The 23,220-nt window shown below is 48.5% G+C and overlaps 1 protein-coding gene across 1 annotated transcript in view; it reads right to left on the reverse strand.

The window, feature by feature from the left end:
- LOC147455896 (uncharacterized) overlaps positions 1–23,220 on the reverse strand; it is a 152,356-nt gene that overhangs the window by 38,311 nt on the left and 90,825 nt on the right. Inside the window, exons 13-14 of the mRNA XM_086514524.1 lie at positions 22,375–22,493; positions 22,220–22,290 (exon numbers count right to left, since the gene is read on the reverse strand). Of these exons, the coding sequence (XP_086370650.1) occupies positions 22,220–22,290; positions 22,375–22,493 (190 nt within the window). The remainder of the gene's footprint in view (positions 1–22,219; positions 22,291–22,374; positions 22,494–23,220) is intronic.

Genomic DNA, 23,220 nt, shown 5'->3' on the forward strand with positions numbered 1-23,220 from the left:
CAGCCCTTCTTGCGGCCCCCTTTGCAGATTCAGACATCTTCCCTTGCAGCTATCCCTCGTGGTCTGATGAGCATTGACCTCCGACGCCCCTGGGACTTCTTCGACTACGGGTTCACTCGCTTTCTCGGCGATTCCGCAGCAGACCACGAGGCAGCCTGCTTCAGGGTCCATGCTTTGTTCCTCGCCGCTAGGGGGACAGAGGCCTTGGACTCAGCAACAGTTGGTTTCTCCTTCCCCCTCTGTGGTAGGGCCGAGACAGAGTGGTCCCTCGACTCAGTGTGGGGATGGTTGCATACACAGGTCCTCGAGTTCTCTCACCACATGGGAAAACTTGGAGTTACAGATTTACTGCAAACTTTGTGGCCATTGGCCAAGTTTGCGGTGACACCCCCAGACTCAGTAGGATGTAGGCACATTGTGGTATACTTCTTTGCTGATACGCAGTGTCTGCCTTGCTATGTATACATTCATGAGGAATCCTGGACAGAGGAGGTTGCTTTACGCATGGCTCGCTCTTCTTGGGCTTGGGCTAGGCACTCACTGCAGTCACGCCTATCTAGAGGACGCTCGGATGCGGATTACTCCCCATCCAAGCCAGCCTCGAAGATCGCTCGTCTTGCTGCTCCGACAGCATCTGTTCTCTCTCGCTCTCCATGAGGATCGTCTCGTGGAACATGCAGGGACTAGGTGGGCCCCAGTTTCAGCGATAGCGGGGCCGATTGCGTCAGGAGCTTCAGCGTTGCCTTGTGGGAGGAGAGATTGATCTCCTTATGCTTCAGGAGCACCATCTGTGTGAGAGCCGCATTCGGCGATGTGGTCAGATTTTGCGTGGACGATATGATACCTTTTGGTCAGCTGCTTTTGGACCTGGAGGCATCCAGGGTGGGGTATGTATGACTATTGCGGACTCATTGCAGCAGGCCATTGAGGACAGAGGGATTATTGTGCCAGGCAGGGCTCAATGGATTACTATGCAGGTTCAGGGTGGCCTTGTGGGCTTCCTAAACATCTATGCGCCCCAATGTGGCGAGTGCTCGTGCAGAGTTTTGGTCACAGATTGTTGAGTCTTTGCCGCAGGCCGATCATTGGAGTATAGGAGGGGACTTCAACATGTTGGAGGACCCTTCTGACAAGATTGGAGGCAGCCATGCTACTGTGCATGGAGTCGAGTTGGCAGCTTGGGAGAGGTTGTGTATGACTTTGAGGGTCTCGGATACATGGCAGCACTCTGGCTTTGTGAGGCCTCCAAACAGTCTTGCCTTCTCTAGATCGGACCGCAAAGTGGGAGGAGTGAATCTATCGCAGATAGATCGCTTCTACACTAGTGACCACTTCAGTGACTTGGGGGGATCAGTGGGCATCCTGGCAGGGACATCCTTCTCGGACCATGCACCAGCGATCCTCACAGTGGCAGACAAGCAGAGGAGTGGGAGCACGATGCTTCGCATCCCAGAGCGGGTCTTGTTGGACTCAGCACTCAGAGAGAGGGTAGAGGCTCTCTGGACAGAGGGCATGGACAGCCAGGTTCCACCTGCAGACAGAGTGGCCTCAGGCCTAGCTCAGCTTAGCCACTTTGTTCTTCAGGAGTCTCTGGCTCGCCAGGCTGCAGCGAGAGAGGAGGAGCAGCGTCTCAGACGAGGCATTGCTTTATTACAGAGGATGCAGGAGCAGCATCCAGACAGTCCATGGTTGGAGGAGCAGTTACAGCAGGCTCGAGAGGAGCTTCCTAGCACAGAGGAGAGGCGTCATGAGTTTGCCTTCCACCGACAGGCATCTCAGTGGACTCAGGTCGGTGACAGAGTGACTGGTGTTTTTTTTGAGACAGTGGGACCTCGACATTCGCATGCCAAGGTCAATCAGTTGAGGAGACCCAATGGGTCAGTTGCTTGTGAGCCCAAGGATATGCGTGCAGTTGCTACTGACTTTTACCGTGAGTTACTGTCGGCTGAGCCCCAGTTAGAGCGGCAGGATGCATGCAGGGAGCAGGTTTGGGCACAGATGCCTTGTCTTGTGACAGAGGAGATCCGCCATAGGCTAGAGATGCCACTTCAGCTTGAGGAGCTGCACACGGCTCTTAGGGCCCTCCCTCGTGGTAGTTGTCCAGGTGAGGATGGGTTGACTCCCAGCTTTTTCTTGGAGTACTGGGACCTGCTTGGCCCAGATCTTTGTAGTGCCTTTCAGTACATTTTGCACACAAGGGTGATGCCTGATAGCATGAGTGAGGGCATGATCTACCTCATTCCAAAGGAGGGTGGCTCCTTGGATGAGATTCGACAATGGCGTCCCATCACCATCCTCAACTCAGCCTACAAAATTCTTGCCAAGGCTCCGAGTTTGAGGATTCAGCCACTTTTGGAGAGCCTTATACATGGGACTCAGACAGGTTTTGTCAAGGAACGCAGTATCCTTGACAACATCTTCACTTTCTGGGAGGCTACTGCCCTGACACGGTTCCGTGGAGAGGACCTTGTGATTCTTCTTCTCGATTTTGAGATGGCATACGACAGAGTTGACTGTGACTTTCTAGAGGGCACTCTACGTAGGATGGGCGTCTCAGATGCTTGGATCAGAGGGGTATCAGCTTTGTACAGACAGGCTCACAGTCAGGTGCTTTTGGCAGGAGGTAGAGGTGAGCGCTTCATGCTCACACGCTCGGTCAGACAGGGTTGTCCTCTTGCCTCCTTTCTCTTTTTGTTCTATGCGGAGGTGATGAGCAGATTTTTGGTGTCACAGCAAGTTGGTCTACGGGGCTTAGCACTCCCTATTCGAGGAGATGAGCTGCTGGACGCTAAGTTTGCCAATGACTCAGCCTTGTAGTTAGAGGGCCAGGAGGCCAATCTGCACAGATGTGAGCAAGCTTTGGAGACCTTCTGTTGTGCATCGGACGCACTGATCAACTGGAGAAAGACAGTGGATTTCTCGGTTGGCAGTGCTCCTGTGCCAGATTGGATGCCAAAAGAGGGTTTCACGTGGATTCCCCCAAGGACTGCAGTTCGGTACTTGGGTTGTCAGATTGGTTTGGACTTGTCTCCCGAGCAGCAGATTGCTCCTCTTCTCCTGTCCATCAGGAGAAAGCTGTTACATTGGAGCTCAGCACGACTTTCGCTGGCTGGTAGAGTAGTAGTTCCCAACCAGGTGTTGTTGGCGACTATGTGGTACATCACATCTTGCTGGATCTTCTCGAGTTCTTGTATCAGCCAGGTAGAGAGGCTGATCAGGAACTTCCTTTGGTCAGCACGTGACACTCAGATTGCCCGAGCCAAGGTGGCTTGGTCGGTCATCACACTTCCTTGTTCTCAGGGAGGGCTTGGGATCATTGATCCAGCACAACAGAGCAGAGCCCTTCTTGGGAACTTCGTAGTCAGAGGACTTCTTCCAGGAGAGGAGCCCTGGAAGGAGTTCTTGCTGCAGAGGCTTCGTGCCAGGGTGCCTCAGTCAGCAGGCCCTTGGCAACCTTCGACCGCTTCGCTCTGAGTTTGCTTCGATCTTGGGAGCTCTTACAGCGTGGCCTGGAGCAGAGACAGCCGACGTGCACGGAGGAGCGCCTACGGCAGCCCCTCGTCTGAACCCCATGGTTAGCACTCAAAGAGGCCACTTGGTTGGTAGTCGGCCTCATGTTTCTTGGGGTCCCATGGTAGCAGGTCGTGGGACTCCAGGTTGCCGAGGTTGTGGGAGAGGTTGTGGGACTCCAGACAGCCGAGACGAGTCACCTTGTTTCAGTGGCTGGTCGCACACAAAGCTACAGCAGTAGGGAGCTGGCTAGTGCATAGTGGTCTCTCGGCCGCATGTGCAGCTTGTGACCATTTGGTGGAGAGTCAGCGTCACTATCTTTGGGACTGTCCCTCGGCCCAGCAAGTGTGGCTACGAGTTCTTCGATTGATGCTTGCTCTCTCCACGGCTCGAAAGTACACTTGGGGGGCAGCGGCTTGGTCCACCCTCACGGGCCCGGCACTTCAGTTTAGTTATCTTCCACCAGCAGGATGATAGTGATGCAAGGGGGACGACCTACACTCCAGTCTGCTACAGAGCTTACTCCACAGGAGTGGTGCAGTGAGAGAGAGGAGTGTTGGGAGCTCATCAGTGGCCTGACACTTTGGTTCAGCTGGCGGGCCCCTGTTTCCGCATCTTTGAGGCTCGCCCTGTGCTCCATACTCTCAGAGGACAGCTTGAGGGACTACAGGGCAGCTCCGACCGCATGCGGGAGCGCCGCGAGGCTTTCCTTTGACTCTGGCGCCCTGGGCCTTTCTACACCATAGTCCAAGGTGTGCTCAGATGGCACTACCGTCCACCTGTGTGGCTCTTCCCTCCTCCCATCTCTTGATTTATCCTCATTGTATATATGTTGTTTTTTCATTGGGAGAGTCTCCCCATCATGTTTGTTGTAGCCCTCTCTTGCAGAGGTGGTTGTAGCCCTATGGGTAGTTTTCATTAACTAATAGAAGGATCTTTTTCTCGGAAAAAAAAAAATTATTGTGGTTCTTTTCTTGATTGATACAGAACACTGCCAAAGCTCTGATACCAATATAGGTGCAGCGGAAGTGAATGTTGAGCTTTGCTCAAGATGAGTGCTCCGAAGTGTGCTCAAGGGTTCCTTTTACTTACGCTCTCCTTCCGTTCCTTCAATGAGAGAGTGCAATGATCACAAACAAAGTGATTGACACTCTGAATGAAGGTGCTGAGAGAGAGAGAGAGAGAGAGAGAGAGAGAGAGAGAGAAGAATACGACACCAGACGGTTCTCAAACCCTCCTCCAAAGGCCCCCCTCTCTATGGCGAGAGAGGTCTATGATATTGATTGCACAAATGTGATACAATGGTCTAGATGCAATGAACTTGCCAACGATGTCGACGACGATGACGAGGACCGGTTTGCAATCTGAAAACGCTAGGGACTGAAATCTGAAATCTGCTAACTATTGACTCTGTACTGAATACTGACACTGTGTCGGTGAGGACGGCGATGGTGACGACGTGACAACGATGCGCTAAAAACGCAGATGCTGAAATCTGTGGACAGTGCGCTGAATCTGAAAACGTTGGCTGACCTAACGGTACGGCAAGGATCTACTGCAGGGAGGTGAGATCTGCGAGGCTAATGGCTGAATCTGCGGTGTCTAAGTGCTGAAAACTGAAAATGCTGATGAATGGGGCTGATCTAACGCCGGAAACTGCGAAACGCTAGGCAAGGTCTACAATTGAAAAACGTCAGGAGACCTGTAGCAAAACGCCAAGGCTGATTTGCTATCTGCAGAAAACTCTAGGCTGAATCTGTAGCAGAAAACACTAGGCTGATCTGTAGCCAAAAACGCTATCTGTGTGCTGTTGGTTGGAAACGATAGGCCTCTTGCCGGTCTTGCTGAGAAGGTGCACTGCAAGCTGCTGGAGCTTCTGTTGCCTCTTCTGCCAGAAAGTGCTAGATGCTAGGTTTCATTTATAGTAGCTTAGCAAATTTGCCCTACCCAGTTTTCCAACAAAAGTCACTTATTAAATAATAAGTGAAAATGGGTTTTGTGCACTGTAAAATGCTCATGGTGGGTACTGACCGTCATGTTGATGATCATGTTGTCTGCAACCAGAGGATATGCAACTACTCTAAGTGCCTGGACATGCACGGCTTGCGCACAAGTTGACAAAGGTGCCAGAACACTTCCTAAGCTGACTTGAACCCTAGACCTGAAGTAGCTTGTCCACATGCACATAGGGTTAGATGTGCACGTGACAATAGACCTCATCATTGTATGAGCACCATAGCAGTAGAGAGAGAGTAGATTAGAGATAGTGTACTCAATAGAATGAATTAAACCTTGCTTGATTAATCAGAAATAGGAGATGAAAAACTAGTTTAGCGTAATGGCCTATAGGCTCAAGATGAAAGGTGGTAATAAATGGTGAACGGGATATGCACCACATGTGGAAAACAGCAAATAGCATTTGGACTACAACAAGTAGCAAGTGGCTATAATGTGTAGCATGTGGTTATCATGTGTAGCATGAATGAGAAGTGTCACAAACTGCTAACATGTCAAGCCACTGAAGAACGGAGCCAATGTGTGCAGGTCCTGACAAGGGCACTAAGAGAAGAAGCAGAAGAAGAAGAAGCAAGAGAAGCAACAGAAGTTTTACCAACTTATAAAGACTAGCCGTGTGGCCCTTTCCTAAAGAAGTTCCCACCAGCTTATGGGATCCCGTCCGATGGGGGCCCAAGTGATCTAAATAAAGCAAGAACACACCTTGTGTAGAAATTGATGACGTGGCAACAACACGGAGATTCCGCAATTTGCGTTGACATGCTGACGTGGTAGCAGTACGGAGTTTTTGCAATTTGCAACATGCTGATGTGGCAGGTGTATAGATTTTCGTATTTTTCGCTGGCTGATTTTAGCGTGGACCAGATACTTTTAGAACTTATTGCTTTTCATGTAAACTGCTTTTAGAGGCAATTGGCCTTTAAATATGATCCATGGGCTCTCCACTCTAACAGTCTACCCGCGAGAGATGCAGAGCAGAGCCATGAGAGTTGTATTGAGTTGAAGCAATATAAAGAAATACCGGAAGGGGCGCCAAGGTTTAGGGCTAGTGCTCTCTTGGGGTGGAACTCCGCCATTCCCCGTCTCGTGTTGTCGTGCACTCTGTGTGTGTGTGTGTGTGTGTGTGTGTGTGTGTGTGTGTGTGTGTGTGTGAATTCATTTGTTATTTGAAGTGCTAAAGTGTTCAGTCTGTTCTTTTTCCTTAGCACGTGGTGCTTGTCCCGTGACAGTGGTATCAGAGCTTCAGGCGTGTGCTTTTCTGAAATCATACCGCTCCTACCAAAGAGCGCTTCCAAGTTCCACAAGAAATTTTACTAAAGAATCTTCGTGTCCTAACCCCGGACTTATTAGCCACTCCCTCCCTTACTCCATAGCGCATCGGCCGCGCTCTCGTCTTCATTGCTCTGTTCTATGGGGCATAAGCCAAAAAGATCTCAGAGGCAGTGCCATGAAGTGGTGGATGTCTATAGCTACCGAGCTGCACACTCCAAGGACTTGGCAAGCTTTCAAGAAAATTTTTGCCAAAAGTTACATGCTTTCTAAGATCTTTCTTCGGAGTACAACTTCTGGCAGAGTGGGGTATCCTGAAATACTTACCACAGAAACCCTCGCATATTACAATTTGAAATTTCTCGACATCTCTCAGCAGTTGTCTCTTCTAGAACCGATAACCTTGGAGGTGTAGTGTGGTTGCTATATCTTGGGGCTATCATCGCCACAGGAACAGTGTCTGTCGAGGCTTGTTTTGACTATTGAAGAGCTTATGGACCATGTTGCGGTCGGCTACAAATTTATGGAAGAAACTTAACCCTGATTTTTGGTGCAGGTTTTAGGATGGAAAGCCAGTCGTCTTTCGAGCTCAACCGATGTTGAGATAGCTTTGAACTTTGTTTGAGAATCTATTTGGTGATCCTGTTTGGAATATGTTTGACGTGGATGGTATCTGTTTCGAACCTATCTTGGTGCCCATTTAAGTTGTTTAACTCTGGTTTTAATACCGGTTGCAATGATTGGTGATTTACTCCCGGGTGGAGTAGTGAGAAATGATGTTCGAGAATGCTTGCACATACTCATGGCCTGGACCCTGGTGGTTATTTACGGGGGGAGTATTGAATGTTCGAAATGTGCCTTTTATACTCATTGCCCTGATCCTTGTGGTTATTTATGGAGGGAGTATTGTTGTTGTTACTCATGGCCTGGACCTGGATGGTTATTTAGAGGGGGAGTATTAAGAAGTTTGAGCAATGGTTACTCTCAGTACCTCTACCGACGCAGGCTGCAGTCTGGGGGGCGTTTGGTTGTAAAAGGCCTCTATATCTCATGGCCCAGACCTTTTTAGGTTATTTGCGGAAGGAATGATGAGGGAGTCGTTGAACAGCTCATGGCCCGGACCAAGATGGTTATTTACTGGAAGAGTATTCATCGGCGGCTTTATGTTTCTATGTCTTGTAACATGCATATGTGAGCGTTTGTGTTGCATTGTGATGTGCCAACCGTTGAAAATATTCCTGATAGGGTGAGATTGCTTGGGTATGTAATTTTAGTACGTCAAGACACCTATTGGAGATCAACACGGTTTGGGTGTGATGGCTAATTTTGCTACGCCAGAAAATCAAGAGCTCCGATTTGGAATGAGAATATACTCCTTATTGGATGAGATTTTTGTGGGAAGCCAACGACCCGCTCCAATTTGAAATGAGAAAACTGATTATCCCTCGGAAATTTTTGAGCTAACTTGAGTTGTTTTGCAGATATGCTCAAGTCGCGGACCATTACTTTCTTTCAAGAAGGGGGGAATGTGACAAACTGCTAACATGTCAAACCACTGAAGAACGAAGCCAACCTGCAGATCTCTCTTGAGGTGCCTAAACCCTAGGAGAAGCAGCAGAAGCAGAAGAAGCAACAACAATTTTACTAACTTATTAAGACTAGCCGTGTGGCCTATTTCTGAAGAATTTTCCCACCAACTTATGGGACCCCATCCGATGGGGGCCAAGTAACCTAAATGAAGCAAGGACACACCTTGTTGCGTAGACATTGATGACGTGACAGCACTATGGAGCTTCCGCAATTTGCGTTGACATGTTGACGTGGCAGCTGTACAGATTTTCAAATTTTTCTCTTGTTGATTTCGACGCCAGCTTTTGAGACATGATGCTTTTAGATTTTCATGTAAAACTGCTTTTAGAGCCTAGGGGCCTTTAAATATGACCCATGGGCTCTCCACTTTGGCAGTTTTCGTGTCAAAGGTTCCTCTGAACTGGATGGCGGTTTTACAATGCTCCAGAGATTCTTTTTCATGAGTACTCCCTTCACTCTGGTTTGTTAGGTGTGATACCCAACGCCATTGAACTTGTGTATGTTCTTGGTGGACATTGTGTGTGTACGGCAGTCTTAACATACCTTGCGATACTTCTTGACACAGTCAAAGTTATCCGAAAAGCATATGCGATGAGCAAACATTCTTTTCATGTTCCACTTCCAGATTATGCATGTGGAAGACAAGAAGTAGATGATGAAGGAACAATATGCTACTGATGAAGATTTTGCAAGGATCTTCGAATAGTTGCAAGAGGGGCAACATCATGAGCACTACCTCCTCAGAGATGGTTTTATGATGATGCATGGCAGACTTTGTGTCACTAGGCCATTGCGACATAAGGTCACAGAAGAGAGTCATGTCCCACCATATGCAGGGCGTCCTGGTATTGATGCGACAGTTAAAGCGGTAGAGACATTCTTCTATTGGCCTACCTTGAGGAGAGATGTGGATGCCTTTGTGCGAGCAAGCATAATTTGCCAAAAGGTCAAGTTTGACAGGAAAAAGGCACCAGGGTTGTTACAACCACTGCCGACTCCGGATAAGCCATGGGAAAGCATTGCTATGGACTTCATCTTTGACCTTCCAAGAACGCCAACAAGGAATGATGGTATATGGACCATTATTTGCAGGTTCAGCAAGCAGGCCTATTTTATCCATGTCAGGAAGAAGATAAAATCTGATCGGATGGCACTCTTGTTTATGTACAATGTGTTTAAGTACCATGGTACGCCACAATCGATTATCACTGATCGTGATCCTCGCATGACCAGTTTGTTCTGGAGAGGATTGTTGAGAACATGGGCACTACGCTCAAGTTCTCGTCTTCATTTCATCCACAAACTGATGGACAGTCAGGAGAGGATTGTTGAGAACATGGGCACTACGCTCAAGTTCTCGTCTTCGTTTCATCCACAAACTGATGGACAGTCAGGAGAGGCTAATTCTACTGTCTTAGATCTGCTGAAATGCTACGTGTCAGATAATAAGGGGAAGTGGGAACAATATTTGCCCATGCTTGAGTATGTGTACAACAATGCGCTGCATTCGTCCACAGGCAAGGCACCTTTTGAGATTGTTGAAGGCAGCAAAAAGTTCCTCCCATTTTGCATACAAAGGACAAGATCTTTGAGGTAGATCGATATGTTGAGAACATGGATGAAATGTATAAGAAAATTAAAGTTGCCTTGGAGAAGACTCAGGCAAAGCAGAAAAAGGCTACTGATCGTCACCGTCGTGAATTGCTATTATCACCTGGTGATTGGGTTCTGTTAAGGTTCGAAAAGGCAAGGTTAAAGAAGATGAAGGGCAAGGAACGGCTGTTTCCTAAGCTCAGTATACGTTACTATGGGCCTTTTCAAGTGCTTGACAAGATCAGCGATGTAGCTTACAGGCTGAAATTGCCTGATGCATGGACGATTCATAATGCGTTTCACGTGAGTCTTCTAAGACCCTTCCTGGGTGATGTGCGAGAAGATATGCCAGATGAGGATCAGCCAGAAGTTGAGGAACTTGATGAGATTCTGGTACCTGAGCAAGTTTTAGCACATAAGGATAGAAAAGTTAAAGGACAGGTTGCAAGACGCTATTTGGTGAAGTTCAAGAACTATCCGCCTATGGATGCAAAATGGATGGAAGAACGAACTGTCAGAGTCACCAAATGTATTGCAGCTTTACCTTGAAGCCTTTGGGTTACAACCTACTTATGCCCCAACCCAACGTGTGCAAAGGAGGGGTAATGATAGAGCTAGCACACCAAATGTACATTTGAATTCAGTGTAATAGATAAAAATGACAAAAGTATGAAGGTCTCATTAAGTCATTTGTATCTATGTGTACGACCTTTCTTGCGGATACATGCGATGATAAAAGAGTGTTGATAGCACAAGATCATCAGTGGCGTGTATTTATGGTATGCAATCAAGGACGTTTGCGATTTCAAGAGGGGGGTATGTCACGAGGACATGGCAGCTGTTAACTATGTCACAAGGACATGGCAACTGCTAACCTTAGTTGTTGGTTTCTTTCCAAGGATTTTTGTTTTATTTTTGAGACCCTCTTTTTGAAGTAGCAAACGGTCGGACATTGTATGGCCGATGTGAACAATAGTTTCACCCGCAGACAGGAAGTGGTCGGCATTGGAATTCGTATAGTAAGAGGATGTCTAGGCTCAGAGCAAGATCATGTAGGTCCCCCCGTCACACTTAGCAAGTTGATGGATACTAGGAAGTGAACTCAATAAAGGCATAAAGTCAAGGTGGGACTACCAACAGAAAGTACTGAAAGTTGGACCACATTGCACTTTTGGATGCGGTCCCAATGAGGATAGATGGTCAGATGAGCAGTGGGAGCCCAACGGAAGCATCTCCTAAAAATTAGGTAACTGCTATTTTGGGCCATGAAATGTGTTCGCGCCATTACCTTCGGTATGACTAGGGGAACATTTAACAACTCTGCCGCGAAGTCAACTGGGCAACCAGTCGGGAGATTTTTAGGCGGCAACCCCGAAACGGGAATTGGCTTGTAATCGTGCCAAGTGGCACTTTTTCATGCACTTGCCGCGCAAAGGAAAAAGGGCGCTGAATTTTATGATGGGAAAGGCCTCATTTGCATTTTGTCACAGGTTAAGAGCTATGGAGTGCTTTCTTTCCCTCTCATGTACAATGTGGTGCTAGGAGTGATGCCCTGCACACTAGACATTGCTCTCTCTCCCCTACGTGCAGTTATGTGATGCCCCACAAGAGGGCTCTTCATTTGACTAATGTACAGCTGTGTGGGTTCATGCTTTTGTGCTGAGACAAGAGCCTCCTCGAGCAGGAACAAGGGTAGCTAACTGCTACTCCAAAGCAGGCACCGGTGAGGGTCATAACCTCACCGTACATGTGCGTTTTCAGCGCTGTGTATGCGCTGTAAATTGATTGTTTTTCAGCCATACGGACGCCAAAACCATTGGGAATAGTGCCCCACTGGCAGAGGACAGTTAGGGGACTGTTTGGGGCTGAAAACAGGGCAAAAACCAGTAAATACAGCGCGCTGAATTTACTGTTTTTGGGCAGGAATCAGAGGGTTTATGCCAGTGGAAGTGAGTTCCAGCAGAGGAATTGGTTTCGCGCAAGTTTTGGGGTTGTTATGCTGCCGAAATTTGGCCAAACAGGTCGTATCTAGCTAGATACAGGTAAAGGATTCCCAGGACTCTACTTTGTAATTTACCCTCTCAAAGTATAAAGAAATACCGAAAGGGGCGCCAATTTTGGGGCCTATAGGTTGTCGGCATTTGCTCGGAGCATTCTAGCTTCCGAGCCATGTGTGTGTTTAAGTGTTAATTCCCGTCGCAGGTTTCCTTTGCACGTTCTCTATGTGTGTATCTAAAATAAAGAATTTCGGGTGAAAGCCAAAGCCTACCACCCTACGGGCCGGTTTCAGGCTACCCTTCTCTAAAGAGGTGCCATCATCTTACTGGCTACCCATCTCTGAAGAGGTGCCATCCTGTGCACCTTGGGTCTTTGTTTGCTGTGCCTGACCAGCCTTGGGAGGCTGAGTGTGTGGCGCGGGTCGAGTTCTCTTGAGGGACATGAATTCGCAAGATGGCCCATTTGTCTACATATGAAGCCCCGAATACTGCACATTTTGACGGAACCAGCTGCCACTTATCCTAGTAGAAGGACTACCTTAGGGAGAGTGGGGGTGTCCGGACAAAATACGTACTGTAGGTATACCCGTAGCCTTGGCAGCGGCTGAAGCTGTTGTGCATGGAGTCTCTAAGACTGTCCCAATCTTGGAACCAATCCTGGATAAAGTGGGAGGTACTCTTTCCTCCCGGGCAAGCAAATTGAAATGGGCAAATCTGCTTCCTTGACAAGAATATCAGAAGCTTGGTTGAAACCATGGCATCACTATTGAAAATGAGCCTTGACTGCTCGGATGGCTATCGGGCCCATGGAAATGACCTTGGAAGCCATCTCTGGAGTCTCAAACTCAATCTGGTAGTAACCACGCCCGAGGAGCTGTATGTTAATGATCTTTCCCACCTCCGCAAGAAGGCGGGCGTCGAGGAGGTTGCGCACCTCGCCTCTGCTGGACTAAGTACCGATAGTCTTGCAAACGACAGAGGTGGCTTGAAGGCGCTCCACCTTTGCTGCAAGGCTCGCTTGCTCCATCAGCGGTAGAGCAAGTTGGATGGTGGTCAGGCGAGGGAGCTTTGTTTGAGTCCCTCTGGGGCGGAGCAGGAGCCTCCATCTGTGTCTAGTACCGTGGAAAATAAAAAAGGCAAGTCGATGGCAACGAGGAATGCAAGTAGAAGAAGAAAACGCACAAACGGTCAGCAGAGTGAGACGGCGGGGGGGGGACAGAGCAACAGCGAGCTCTGATGTTCATATAGCTTGTGCAAACAATAATCATCTTGTCTTGGTTCGTGCCACCAAACCCCACTAACGCAACAGAAATCAGCCCCATGTTTGACCACTTTTCGGTGTGCAAGTGCGGAGATAAATATACGGGGACCTACGGGATTTTTTGTTGCACCATTCCCTCTTGTTTCAAGAAGTTTTGCATGACAAAAATTAAGTTGTGTAGAACAACTCTTCACCCCTATATTTTACTAATTTCCCTAGCAAGTCAAATGCATAAGCAATATCCACAGCATTGTAGATCATCAATGTAGTTATCCATATTGATGGATGAGTATTACAAGCGGAAAATCAGGCTTCGAAGAGTTTGCAGCTGCAAAAAATGCATGCTACATAGAACAGGGGTGTGGGAGCACTGTCCAAGAACTACCAAGACCTATAGTATCACCTCGAGAAGCTCTTAGCTGTCTAAAGTTACTTTAGGTCAGCTTAGGAAGTGTTATGGCACCTTTGTGAGCCTGTGGGCAGGCCGTGCATGTCCAGGCACTTAGAGTAGTTACATATCCTCTTGTTGCACACAACATGATCATCGGCATGACAGTCAATACCCATCATGAGCATTTTACAGTACACGGAACCCATTTTCCCTATTTATCCATTTTTCACTTATTATTTAATAAGTGACTTTTGTTGGAAAACTGGGTAGGGCAAATTTGCTAAGCTACAAATACATGAAACCTAGCATCTAGCACTTTCTGGCAGAAGAGGCAAAGTTCCAACAACTTGCTGTGCACCTTCTCAACGAGGCCGGAAGGAGGCCTAGCGTTTCCAGCCAACAGCACAGCAGATAGCATTTTTGGCTACAAATCAGCCTAGCGTTTTCTGCTACAGATTCAGCCTAGCATTTTCAGCAGACAGCAGATCAGCCTTGGCGTTTTGCTACAGATCTCTTGGCATTTTTCGATTGTAGACCTTGCCTAGAGTTTTGCAGCTTCCGGCATCAGATCAGCCCCAATTCACCAGCGTTTTCAGTTTTCAGCACTTAGACACCACAGATTCAGCCATTAGCCTCGCAGATCTCACCTATCCATAGCAGATCCTCGCCGTACCGTCACATCAGCCAGCGTTTACAGATTCAGCCCGCTGACCGCAGATTTCAGCATCTGCGTTTTCGGCGCGTCGTCGTCGTCCTCGCCGACACAGTGTCAGTATTCAGCAGAGAGTCAGCAGTTAGCAGATTTCAGATTTCAACCCCTAGCATTTTCAGATTTCAGCCCGTTCTTGTCCTTGCCCTCGTCTCTCTCTCTCTCTCTCTCTCTCTCTCTCTCTCTCTCTCAATGCTCGTACGTGCAGTGAGCAGTGTGAGGCATATGACCACGAGGACCCAGAGGCACTACACACTCTAGATGAGGAGGCTACTATGAGAGATACAGCAGACAGAGCTCCAGTCACAGCCTACGGACGACATCTACTTCGACTTGGCTCCCAGCACCGTCTCGTTATTTATAACGGGATGGTCCAGTGGCCCACCTCAGGGGGCCTGACTTGTATGCCACATGGAGTTGCAGAGGGAGGGGGGAGTACAGTCGACTATATTCTGGGACCCAGGGAGGCTACACACCTTATCACATCCTTCACCATTCCACCCATACCCATCGGAGCCGACCACACATACCTCTCTTTCTCCATCACCGGAGATACCATCCCACACAGCTCCACAGCACACACTCCACACACCACCATCCATTTCACACATGAGCTAGCCTCTCTTTACTCGGCCGAGGTCGAGCATGGCCTATGCCTCCTCCACCCATCCACACCACTCTCAGTTCTCACATCACATATCTCTTCCGTTCTCCACACTTCAGCTATTAGCTCCTTTCCACACACCACTCACACAGGACGCACTCCCCCCCCCGGGACTATGCCTCAGAACCGCTGGTATGATGACGAGTGCAGAGAGCTATACCGACGCCTCCGCGCACAGCGAGCCTTAGGAGAGATCACAAAGAGAGAGGCCAGACGGCATATGAAGACGCTGACACGCCAAAAGCGGCGAGCATTCGAAGAGGCACACGAGCTTGAGCTATACCGCCTATTCATGAGCATGGATAGCGCGACAGCATGGCGCACCCTACGCGAGCCACGTCCGACTACAGCTATTGAGGATCCACAGATATGGCATGATTATGCAGAGCGACTTTACGAGGTGCCAGGACAGCCTCCTATCCCACAGCCACACGAGCCACGCCCCACGTGCTCCTCCTTCTTTACAGCACAGATGGTAGAGGGGGCCATACGCCGCATGCAGCACAGACGATCAGCTGACCATACTGGATTACAGAGTGAGCACATCATTTATGCGGCCTCCACTATAGCCCCGTTGATTGCACATGTCTTCAACCGGGCTATAGGGGAGGGCTTCCCAGAGGAGTGGACACAGCACACCATAGTGCCTATCCACAAATCTGGCGACACCCTGGATCCAGGGAACTACAGGACTATCATGATTGGCCACACGATGGCCAAGCTATATGGAGCAGTACTTGAGGCACAGCTCAGCTGCTACGCAGAGATCGAGGGTTTACGAGCTCCACGCCAGGCAGGTTTCAGACGAGCTTTCTCCACCACTGATCACATCTTCGTTCTGCGCTGCCTCATTGATGGGGCAAAGGCGCGGAAGAAGAGGCTTTACTGCTGCTTTGTGGATTTCCGCAAGGCCTTTGACACAGTCCCACGCGAGAGACTCTTCCAGCGCCTTCACAGCATTGGGGTACCAACAGAGATGATTTGGGCCATATATGCTCTCTACGAGAAGGTGACGGGTCGAGTTCGTTGCCCAGGCGGTTTTTCAGAGACCATTGCTAGCACCATTGGTGTTAAGCAAGGGTGCCCACTCTCCCCGACACTCTTTGGGCTCTACATCGACGAGATCTCCGACTACATACTGCGAGCAGGGGGAGAGGGGAGCGACTTGGCAGGTACTCCGGTCCACATCATGTTATATGCTGATGATATTGTGTTGATTTCAGAGTCACCCGAGGGCTTGCAACGCCATCTTGAGGCCTTGGACGAATTCAGCACACACAGGGGGTTGACTGTGAACCTTGGCAAAACCAAGGTTATGATCTTTCACATATCCAGTGCAGTGAGGAGCGCTGCCACCTTCACAGCAGCAGGAGGAAAGGTTGATGTAGTCACCTCCTATGTCTACCTTGGCATCACATTCACCAGCCTACCAGGACCCTTCACTATGAGGCAGGCTGCTGCTGACAGGCTCACCCGAGGATATGCAGCTCTGGCCATGCTAGAGCGGAGATGCCACCAGGCACACTTTCAGGAACCCCGCACGAAGGGGTGGCTTTTCGACACCTTAGTCACCCCGGCCTTGATGTACTCGGCGGCAGTATGGGCACCAGGATTGACAGCTGACCAGTGGACACAGCTTGAGAGGCCACAGGTATGTATGATCTCACGCTTGCTCCGCAGCAAGAAGACAGTGCCACATGACATTATTAGAGCCGAGCTCGCCACACCACCCATGGTGGTAGAGGCACTATTCCAGACAGTCTGCTTCATCCAGAGGATGAGAGAGCTACCTCCTGACAGACTTACTCGTAGAGCATGAGGCAGCTATACAGCTATCAGAGAGTGGGCATGAGAGAGCATGGTACTCACAGGTCAGAGCATGGTTTGAGGGACACGGTCTTGACATGGAGAGCCTACCACCATTCCAGTACGACCCCCACTCACCATATGTTCACCTCTCTCGCAGTGAGAGGAACTTGGTACTGAGACAGGATCTGTGGCAGCTATACACTAGGAGAGTCTGGGAGTCACCTGGCTTGGGGACGAGGATGTCAGATTACAGAGACCAGTTTCTCACCATATTGTCCGGGGGTTCATACAGAGACCACGCTACATGGACACATATATGCCACATAGCTCACGGGTGGCGATTGGTCAGCTGAGAGTGGCTTCACACAGGTTAGAGATTGAGATCGGGAGACATACTGGTGTTCCCAGGGAGGAGCGCGTCTGCAGAGCCTGCACAGAGGAGGTGGAGAGTGAGGAGCACTTTGTATGTAGATGCAGAGCATACACTGAGATCAGAGGCAGGTATGAGGCCCTATTCAGAGGACAGCCCACTCTCCGAGAGATCATGGACTCTCGAGATCAGAGACAGCTCGGACGGTTCTTCCTAGAGATACAGAGCCATCGGGACACACTACTACAGCCACACACAGCTACACAGACAGAGGGGAGACAGTCGCAGCTCACAGACTTCTTTCAGAGGATTACCGCCCCTCCCCCACCAGACACTCAGAGGGGAGTGACACTCCCACAGGCGGAGGTGAGCCGAGCTAGACGACGACCACGAGTCACAGGCTACAGGGGCGCGAGCTCCCACCACCGACAGATCGAGGAGATCCGAGCCCGGGAGCGCCGTGCCACTGAGGAGCGAGTGGCCCGGATGAGGGCCGACCCGACAGCTTTCATCCGGGCAGCCTTGGCACCAGACCCGCCCATGTACCACATCTTACATCCCCCCATTAGTACAGGATGGAGCTAGATAGCTTGATGCATTCTCATGATTGTACTACCTTGAGCATATAGACATGCATATACCCCTAGAGATAGAGCTCCATCCCTCCTCAAATACCCCACTACCTACACTCAGTTCAGTTTTGTATAAGTTTTTGTTTCATTTGTCTTTCCGATAGACGGATGACATACACACCATGTACATTTGATTTGTCTCATAGGCCGATTTCGGCCTGACATAGACGTTAAAAATCTTTCTCTCTCTCTCTCTCTCTCTCTCTCTCTCTCTCTCTCTCTCTCTCTCTCTCTCTCTCTCTCTCTCTCTCTCTCTCTCTCTCTCTCTCTCTCTCTCTCTCTCTCTCTCTCTCAGCCCCATACAGCAATGCTGAGGCCACCAAGGTGTCAAAGAGCCGGAGCTTCGTCCAGGGTTCCTGAAACTGAACCTGCGAACACATCCTCTCCAATCTACCCAATGCTGCGTGGGCTCTAGTCAGTCTGGTCTCTGCTGCTCTTCTGAGTAAAAATGTGGGTCCAGTAAAAACCACTCCAAGGTAAGTGTAAGCGTCTCTGTACTCCACAGTCTCCTGGCCGTATGTGAATGTAGGTGCTGGTCTCCTGATGCACTGTGGGGTGGTATTGAACACCATAACCTTGGTTTTACGAAGGTTGACAAACAAACCACTTTCGTGGGAAAACGTATGCAAAGTATCCAATTGGTGTTGCATTCCCTCTGGGGATTCGGAGATCAACACAATATCGTCCGCATATAACAAAAGTGGAATCCATGTCCCTACCAACTGTGCACCTTTATCCCCGTCCCTGTCAATGTAGTCAGAAACCTCATCCACATATATCCCGAAAAGAGTAGGAGAGAGCGGGCAACCCTGCTTCACCCCAATAGTGGAGTGAACCGGTATTGACAGTCCCTCCGGGGTACGTACATGCCCTACTACTGATCTGTATAATGCCATGATCCCCCAAATGAGCTCTGTGGGTACTCCCATTTCCTGTAATCTGCGCATCAGTCTAGCTCTGGGTACCGTGTCGAAAGCTTTGCGGAAGTCCACAAAGCTACAATAGATCCGTCTCCCATGAGATCTGCCTTCCTCGATGATGGCCCTGAGTGTTAGGATATGGTCAAGAGTAGAGAAGCCTCTCCTGAATCCTGCCTGCCCAGTTGCACGCATTCCTTCCCTCTCTGCCCATCTACTCAGCTGTTGCCCAAGAATGGATGCGCACAACCGTGCCAGTGTGTGCCCAATCATTATAGTGCGATAATTCCCAGGCTCCATGGGGTCTCCTGATTTAAAGATAATTATGATCGTAGATAGGCTCCAAGTGTCCGGTAGGCCCTCAAACATGGCACGGTTAAACATAACTGCTAGAAGCTCTGCTAGTAGGTCTTTGGCATGCATGAAATGCTCGGCTACTAGGCCCTCATGATCATATGCTCTCCCAGTCTTCATCCTGTCAATAGCTTTCTTCACCATCTCAGCGGTGAAAAAGACACATGTATGTGGGCATGGGTCGGGGGGGTTGGGGAGGGGCGGCTGTTCAGGTACTGTGTACAAAGATAATGCGTACTGACCCCAGGTCTCTGTAGAGGAAATAGCAAGGGGGGGGGGGGGGGGGGGGGGGGGGGGGGGGACTGCTCATGAAAGAGCCGCAACGCCTCACGCGAGTCTTGACTCAAGAATAGCTGATATAGATCCTGCTCGAGTTGAGCCAAAAAGCCCTCTTCTTCCGCCGCACCAGGCGTCGAAAGTCCATCTGTGACTGTCTGTGAGTGACGCCCCCCAACAGCACCTCCCTCTGAAGTCTGGCTCTAGTCTGGCAGCACTCCTCATCATACCAGCCGTTCTGAGGCATGCTCCCAGATCGGCGGCTCTGCTCAGGCACAAAGATGGCTTTCTACAGAGACCACCTTCTCCAGCTTACGGAAGATGGTTTTGTGATGAGACCCAGATACATGGATACCCACCTGTCTCATGGGATACGGTGTGCTATTGGCCAGTTACGCACATCGTCTCACCAGCTGCGGATTGAAATCGGGAGATACAGCGGAGTACCAGCAGAGGCCAGGACATGCCCCTTGTGTGACCTGGAACCTGAGACAGAGTTGCATTATACATGCCGCTGCCCCGTCTACTACGAGATACGAGGCCGCTTCCATTGCTTGTTTAGAGAGGGTTTTGGACCACTCTCAAGAGTAATGGGATACGAAGATCAGAGATGCCTGGGTTTGTTCTTGCTCGAGCTACGCGGACACAGAGAGAGCCTGATGAATGGCGAGGCTAACCAGTCTCAAAGACGGATTACAGACTTCTTCAGAGCAGACACGGGACAGCCGCAAGAGCCACTCCCACAGCAGAGCTCCCCCCCGTCTCACACCAGAGGCACATTGATTGACCGAGCGATTGAACTGGGGAAATCCAGGCGTCCACGACTGCGCAGGACTACACAGCATCGACGGAGGCTACGTCAAAAGATTCAGAGCACGCTGGCCAGGCATGCACGACGCCCGGTCAGACTACTAACCATAGAGGAAATTGATGAGATTCGCCAACGACCGATGCTAGATCTTTTGTGATTCAGCTATCCCAACTAGCCGCCCATTTTTGCTTAGTTTTCGGCTTAGCTCACATTGACCAATCTAGAATCCCATAATATATATCTTTGTTTTGTACTGTTGATTAGGTTATTTTGTTACTGTGACTTTGTATCAGATCCACCACCTTGTAACTTTCTGGTCTCATAGGTCACTATGGCCTTTTGAAGACAGTAATATAACATTTCATTTCATTTCATTTCTCTCTCAGCACGAGGTAGTCATTTTCTGCTGTGACAGAGCTACATCCACAGCCATATATTCATATGGTCAGTATCTGCGGTGCCAGAGCCATATATACCCATACCACCACACATTACCATCATACCACCACACTGCACATCCCGGTTCTAGATTAGCTTTCATTTCAGCATTTTATTTTCAGTGTTTTCTTTTCCAGACGCCCGGACTACCACTAGATGTACATTGATTTGTCTCATAGGCCGACTTCGGCCTTTAGAAGACGTAAATAAATCTTTATTTCTTCTCTCTCTCTCTCTCTCTCTCTCTCTCTCTCTCTCTCTCTCAACACCTTCATTCACAGTGTCATTCACTTTGTTTGTGATCATTGCACTCTCTCACTAAAGGAACGGAAGGCTCTCCCTTCCGTAAGTATAAGAAACCCTCGAGGACAGTTTGGAACACTCATCTTAAGCAAAGTTCAACATTCACTTCCACTGCACCTTACATCTATCCACCATAGCGCTTACACATATAGGTCCATACCTTGTCTCATAGCATCCAAAAAACATGAATGCTAGATAAAGTACACTATAAAATGTCTCATAACGTATGATACATAGCAATGGAGAAAAAATCAAAGCCCTTAAATCTTTAGTTTGTCTATTCTTTCTCACGTTTTCCCGGCCTAATTGCAAGTATATTCATTTGTAGCACTATATGTTTGAACAATATTCTAATTTTTTAACTGAAGATGGACTTCTCGAGACCAACCCCATTCTTGAAAAATGTATATTTTGAAAGCTCATGTGTTTCTATATCAGCCTCTTGTATAATACGTATTATACATGTATTACAAGTAGTTGTTTTGGACGTATTGTCTCGTACTTGGCTGTTGTGCCTATCTTCACATGTAAAGGAAGCAAAATTCTCTAGTTTAGTCCAAAGGACTCTATGCAAGAACCTCCTCTCCTGATCCGGTGTCTCACCCTAAGCTCTGAAGCAAACTCTCCCCAAATAAGAGATATTTACAATCCTCATGATAGGCCTGCTCATAAGGGGTTTAAGCTGCCTTCTGAAAAGCCTGTAGCTTACCACCTTGCAAGCCAAGCTGCACGTCTCCAAGATAGTTACTGAATCCTGGACCATGTAAGGAGAGACTGCCGATAATCTAACTCCAATGACACAGCCACCAGAGTCCATGATAGGAGGTTGAAGACTGCCAATTTGAAGCCACCGTGTTCGCAAGTTACCGGATGACTGAGACCCTACTATGCCCATGACCTCTTTTAGCAGAAAATCTATCTTGAAATGTGGCGATACTCTCCTTCAGCAGAAAACCTATCTTGAAATGTGGCAATATTCTCCTAGGTTTCTCCTCTCAAACCCTCGCTAAAGAATGAAGGAAAACCACTGCAGCAGGAAAGCGCCGGCTGTAATGTAGAATGGGCCAAGGTCTTCAGTGATGCTGCAATGAGCTTGTCACTGTGGAAAGTATGAGCTGCATCGCTACAAGGTAAGAAATATGTACATCCAGGTGGCATGTAGGACGATTGTTAAATAAACCACTTGGTAGGGCTGTGACATGGCTCATTGCTCTAAAAATTCAGGCAGCGTGCCTTCTATAGTGTTATAGAATGAAAAAAAATTGATTAAAGATTCAATACTTTTTTCAAAGCAAGCAGAACAACTTACCTCCTCAAAGGCTGAAAATCTGTCTTGAACAAGATTCGACAAATCTTCATGCGCCTCTTCATCCGAAGTGGCTGCAGCACCCAAATATACCTTATAATAACAGCAACGTGAAATTCAAGTGCTGCAAATCTCAATGCCTCCAACTTCATTAGTACCTGAAAGACTTTCTGAAAGTTTATCAATGGATGGTAGTGTAAGCTCTGTCCTTACACCTATGCCACCAACTGCTGGACCCCATGAAAAAGGGCCTGCAGTCAGATCGACAAAAGCCCATCTGAAACAAAAAAAGCAATCTGAGAACAATGAAGCAGAATTTTTCAAACAACAAGCGTTATGACTTGAGAATGCTTTGATCAGCTTCACAAGATCATAAGCACATTTTAAGCTTTAGTGTCAAACAATATTTATTTTTCAGCACGAGCCCTAGTCAACAAACAATGCAGTGATATTGTGAATGTGCGAGTGTGGAGAGATGAAAGACAACACGATACTCAAGACAACAACTGAAGAGAGCGATATTGTGTATGTGTGTGTGTGGAGTGATTAAAGACAACACAATACTCAACACAACAACTGAAGAGAGCGATTAAGAAGGCAAAGTGATGAATCCATGATAACAGTAGCACCACGTGCCATAAGAATGCTAACTAAGATGCTAGGGGTGTACTCAAGATGACACTGCCCTCGCTCACAATTAGATGGTGGAAGCTAGTGAGAATCGCTATTAATTCGCTTGCACCCTAAAAGCAAGGAATGACTCTTAACCAAAATAGAAGTCAACCTATAGAGCCTCCAAAAGCCACACTGCAAATCCACCAAGTAGGTTATTCGTTTCTAACTTCACCTGAATATGCTACACAACGGTGGAGTCTCCTGTTCCAGTACAAAACCCATTCCTACTCGTCTTGCAGCCAAATATATCAAAGATCAAGGGAAGACTAGCACAGACTGATGCTTCTCATCTGCAAATAAGTAAGATGGTGTTCTTCGCCTTATGGAAT

This window comes from Adiantum capillus-veneris, chromosome 6 (assembly GCF_014529385.1).
Source record: "Adiantum capillus-veneris isolate H3 chromosome 6, ASM1452938v2, whole genome shotgun sequence".
In the NCBI taxonomy this organism is placed as follows: Eukaryota; Viridiplantae; Streptophyta; class Polypodiopsida; order Polypodiales; family Pteridaceae; genus Adiantum; species Adiantum capillus-veneris.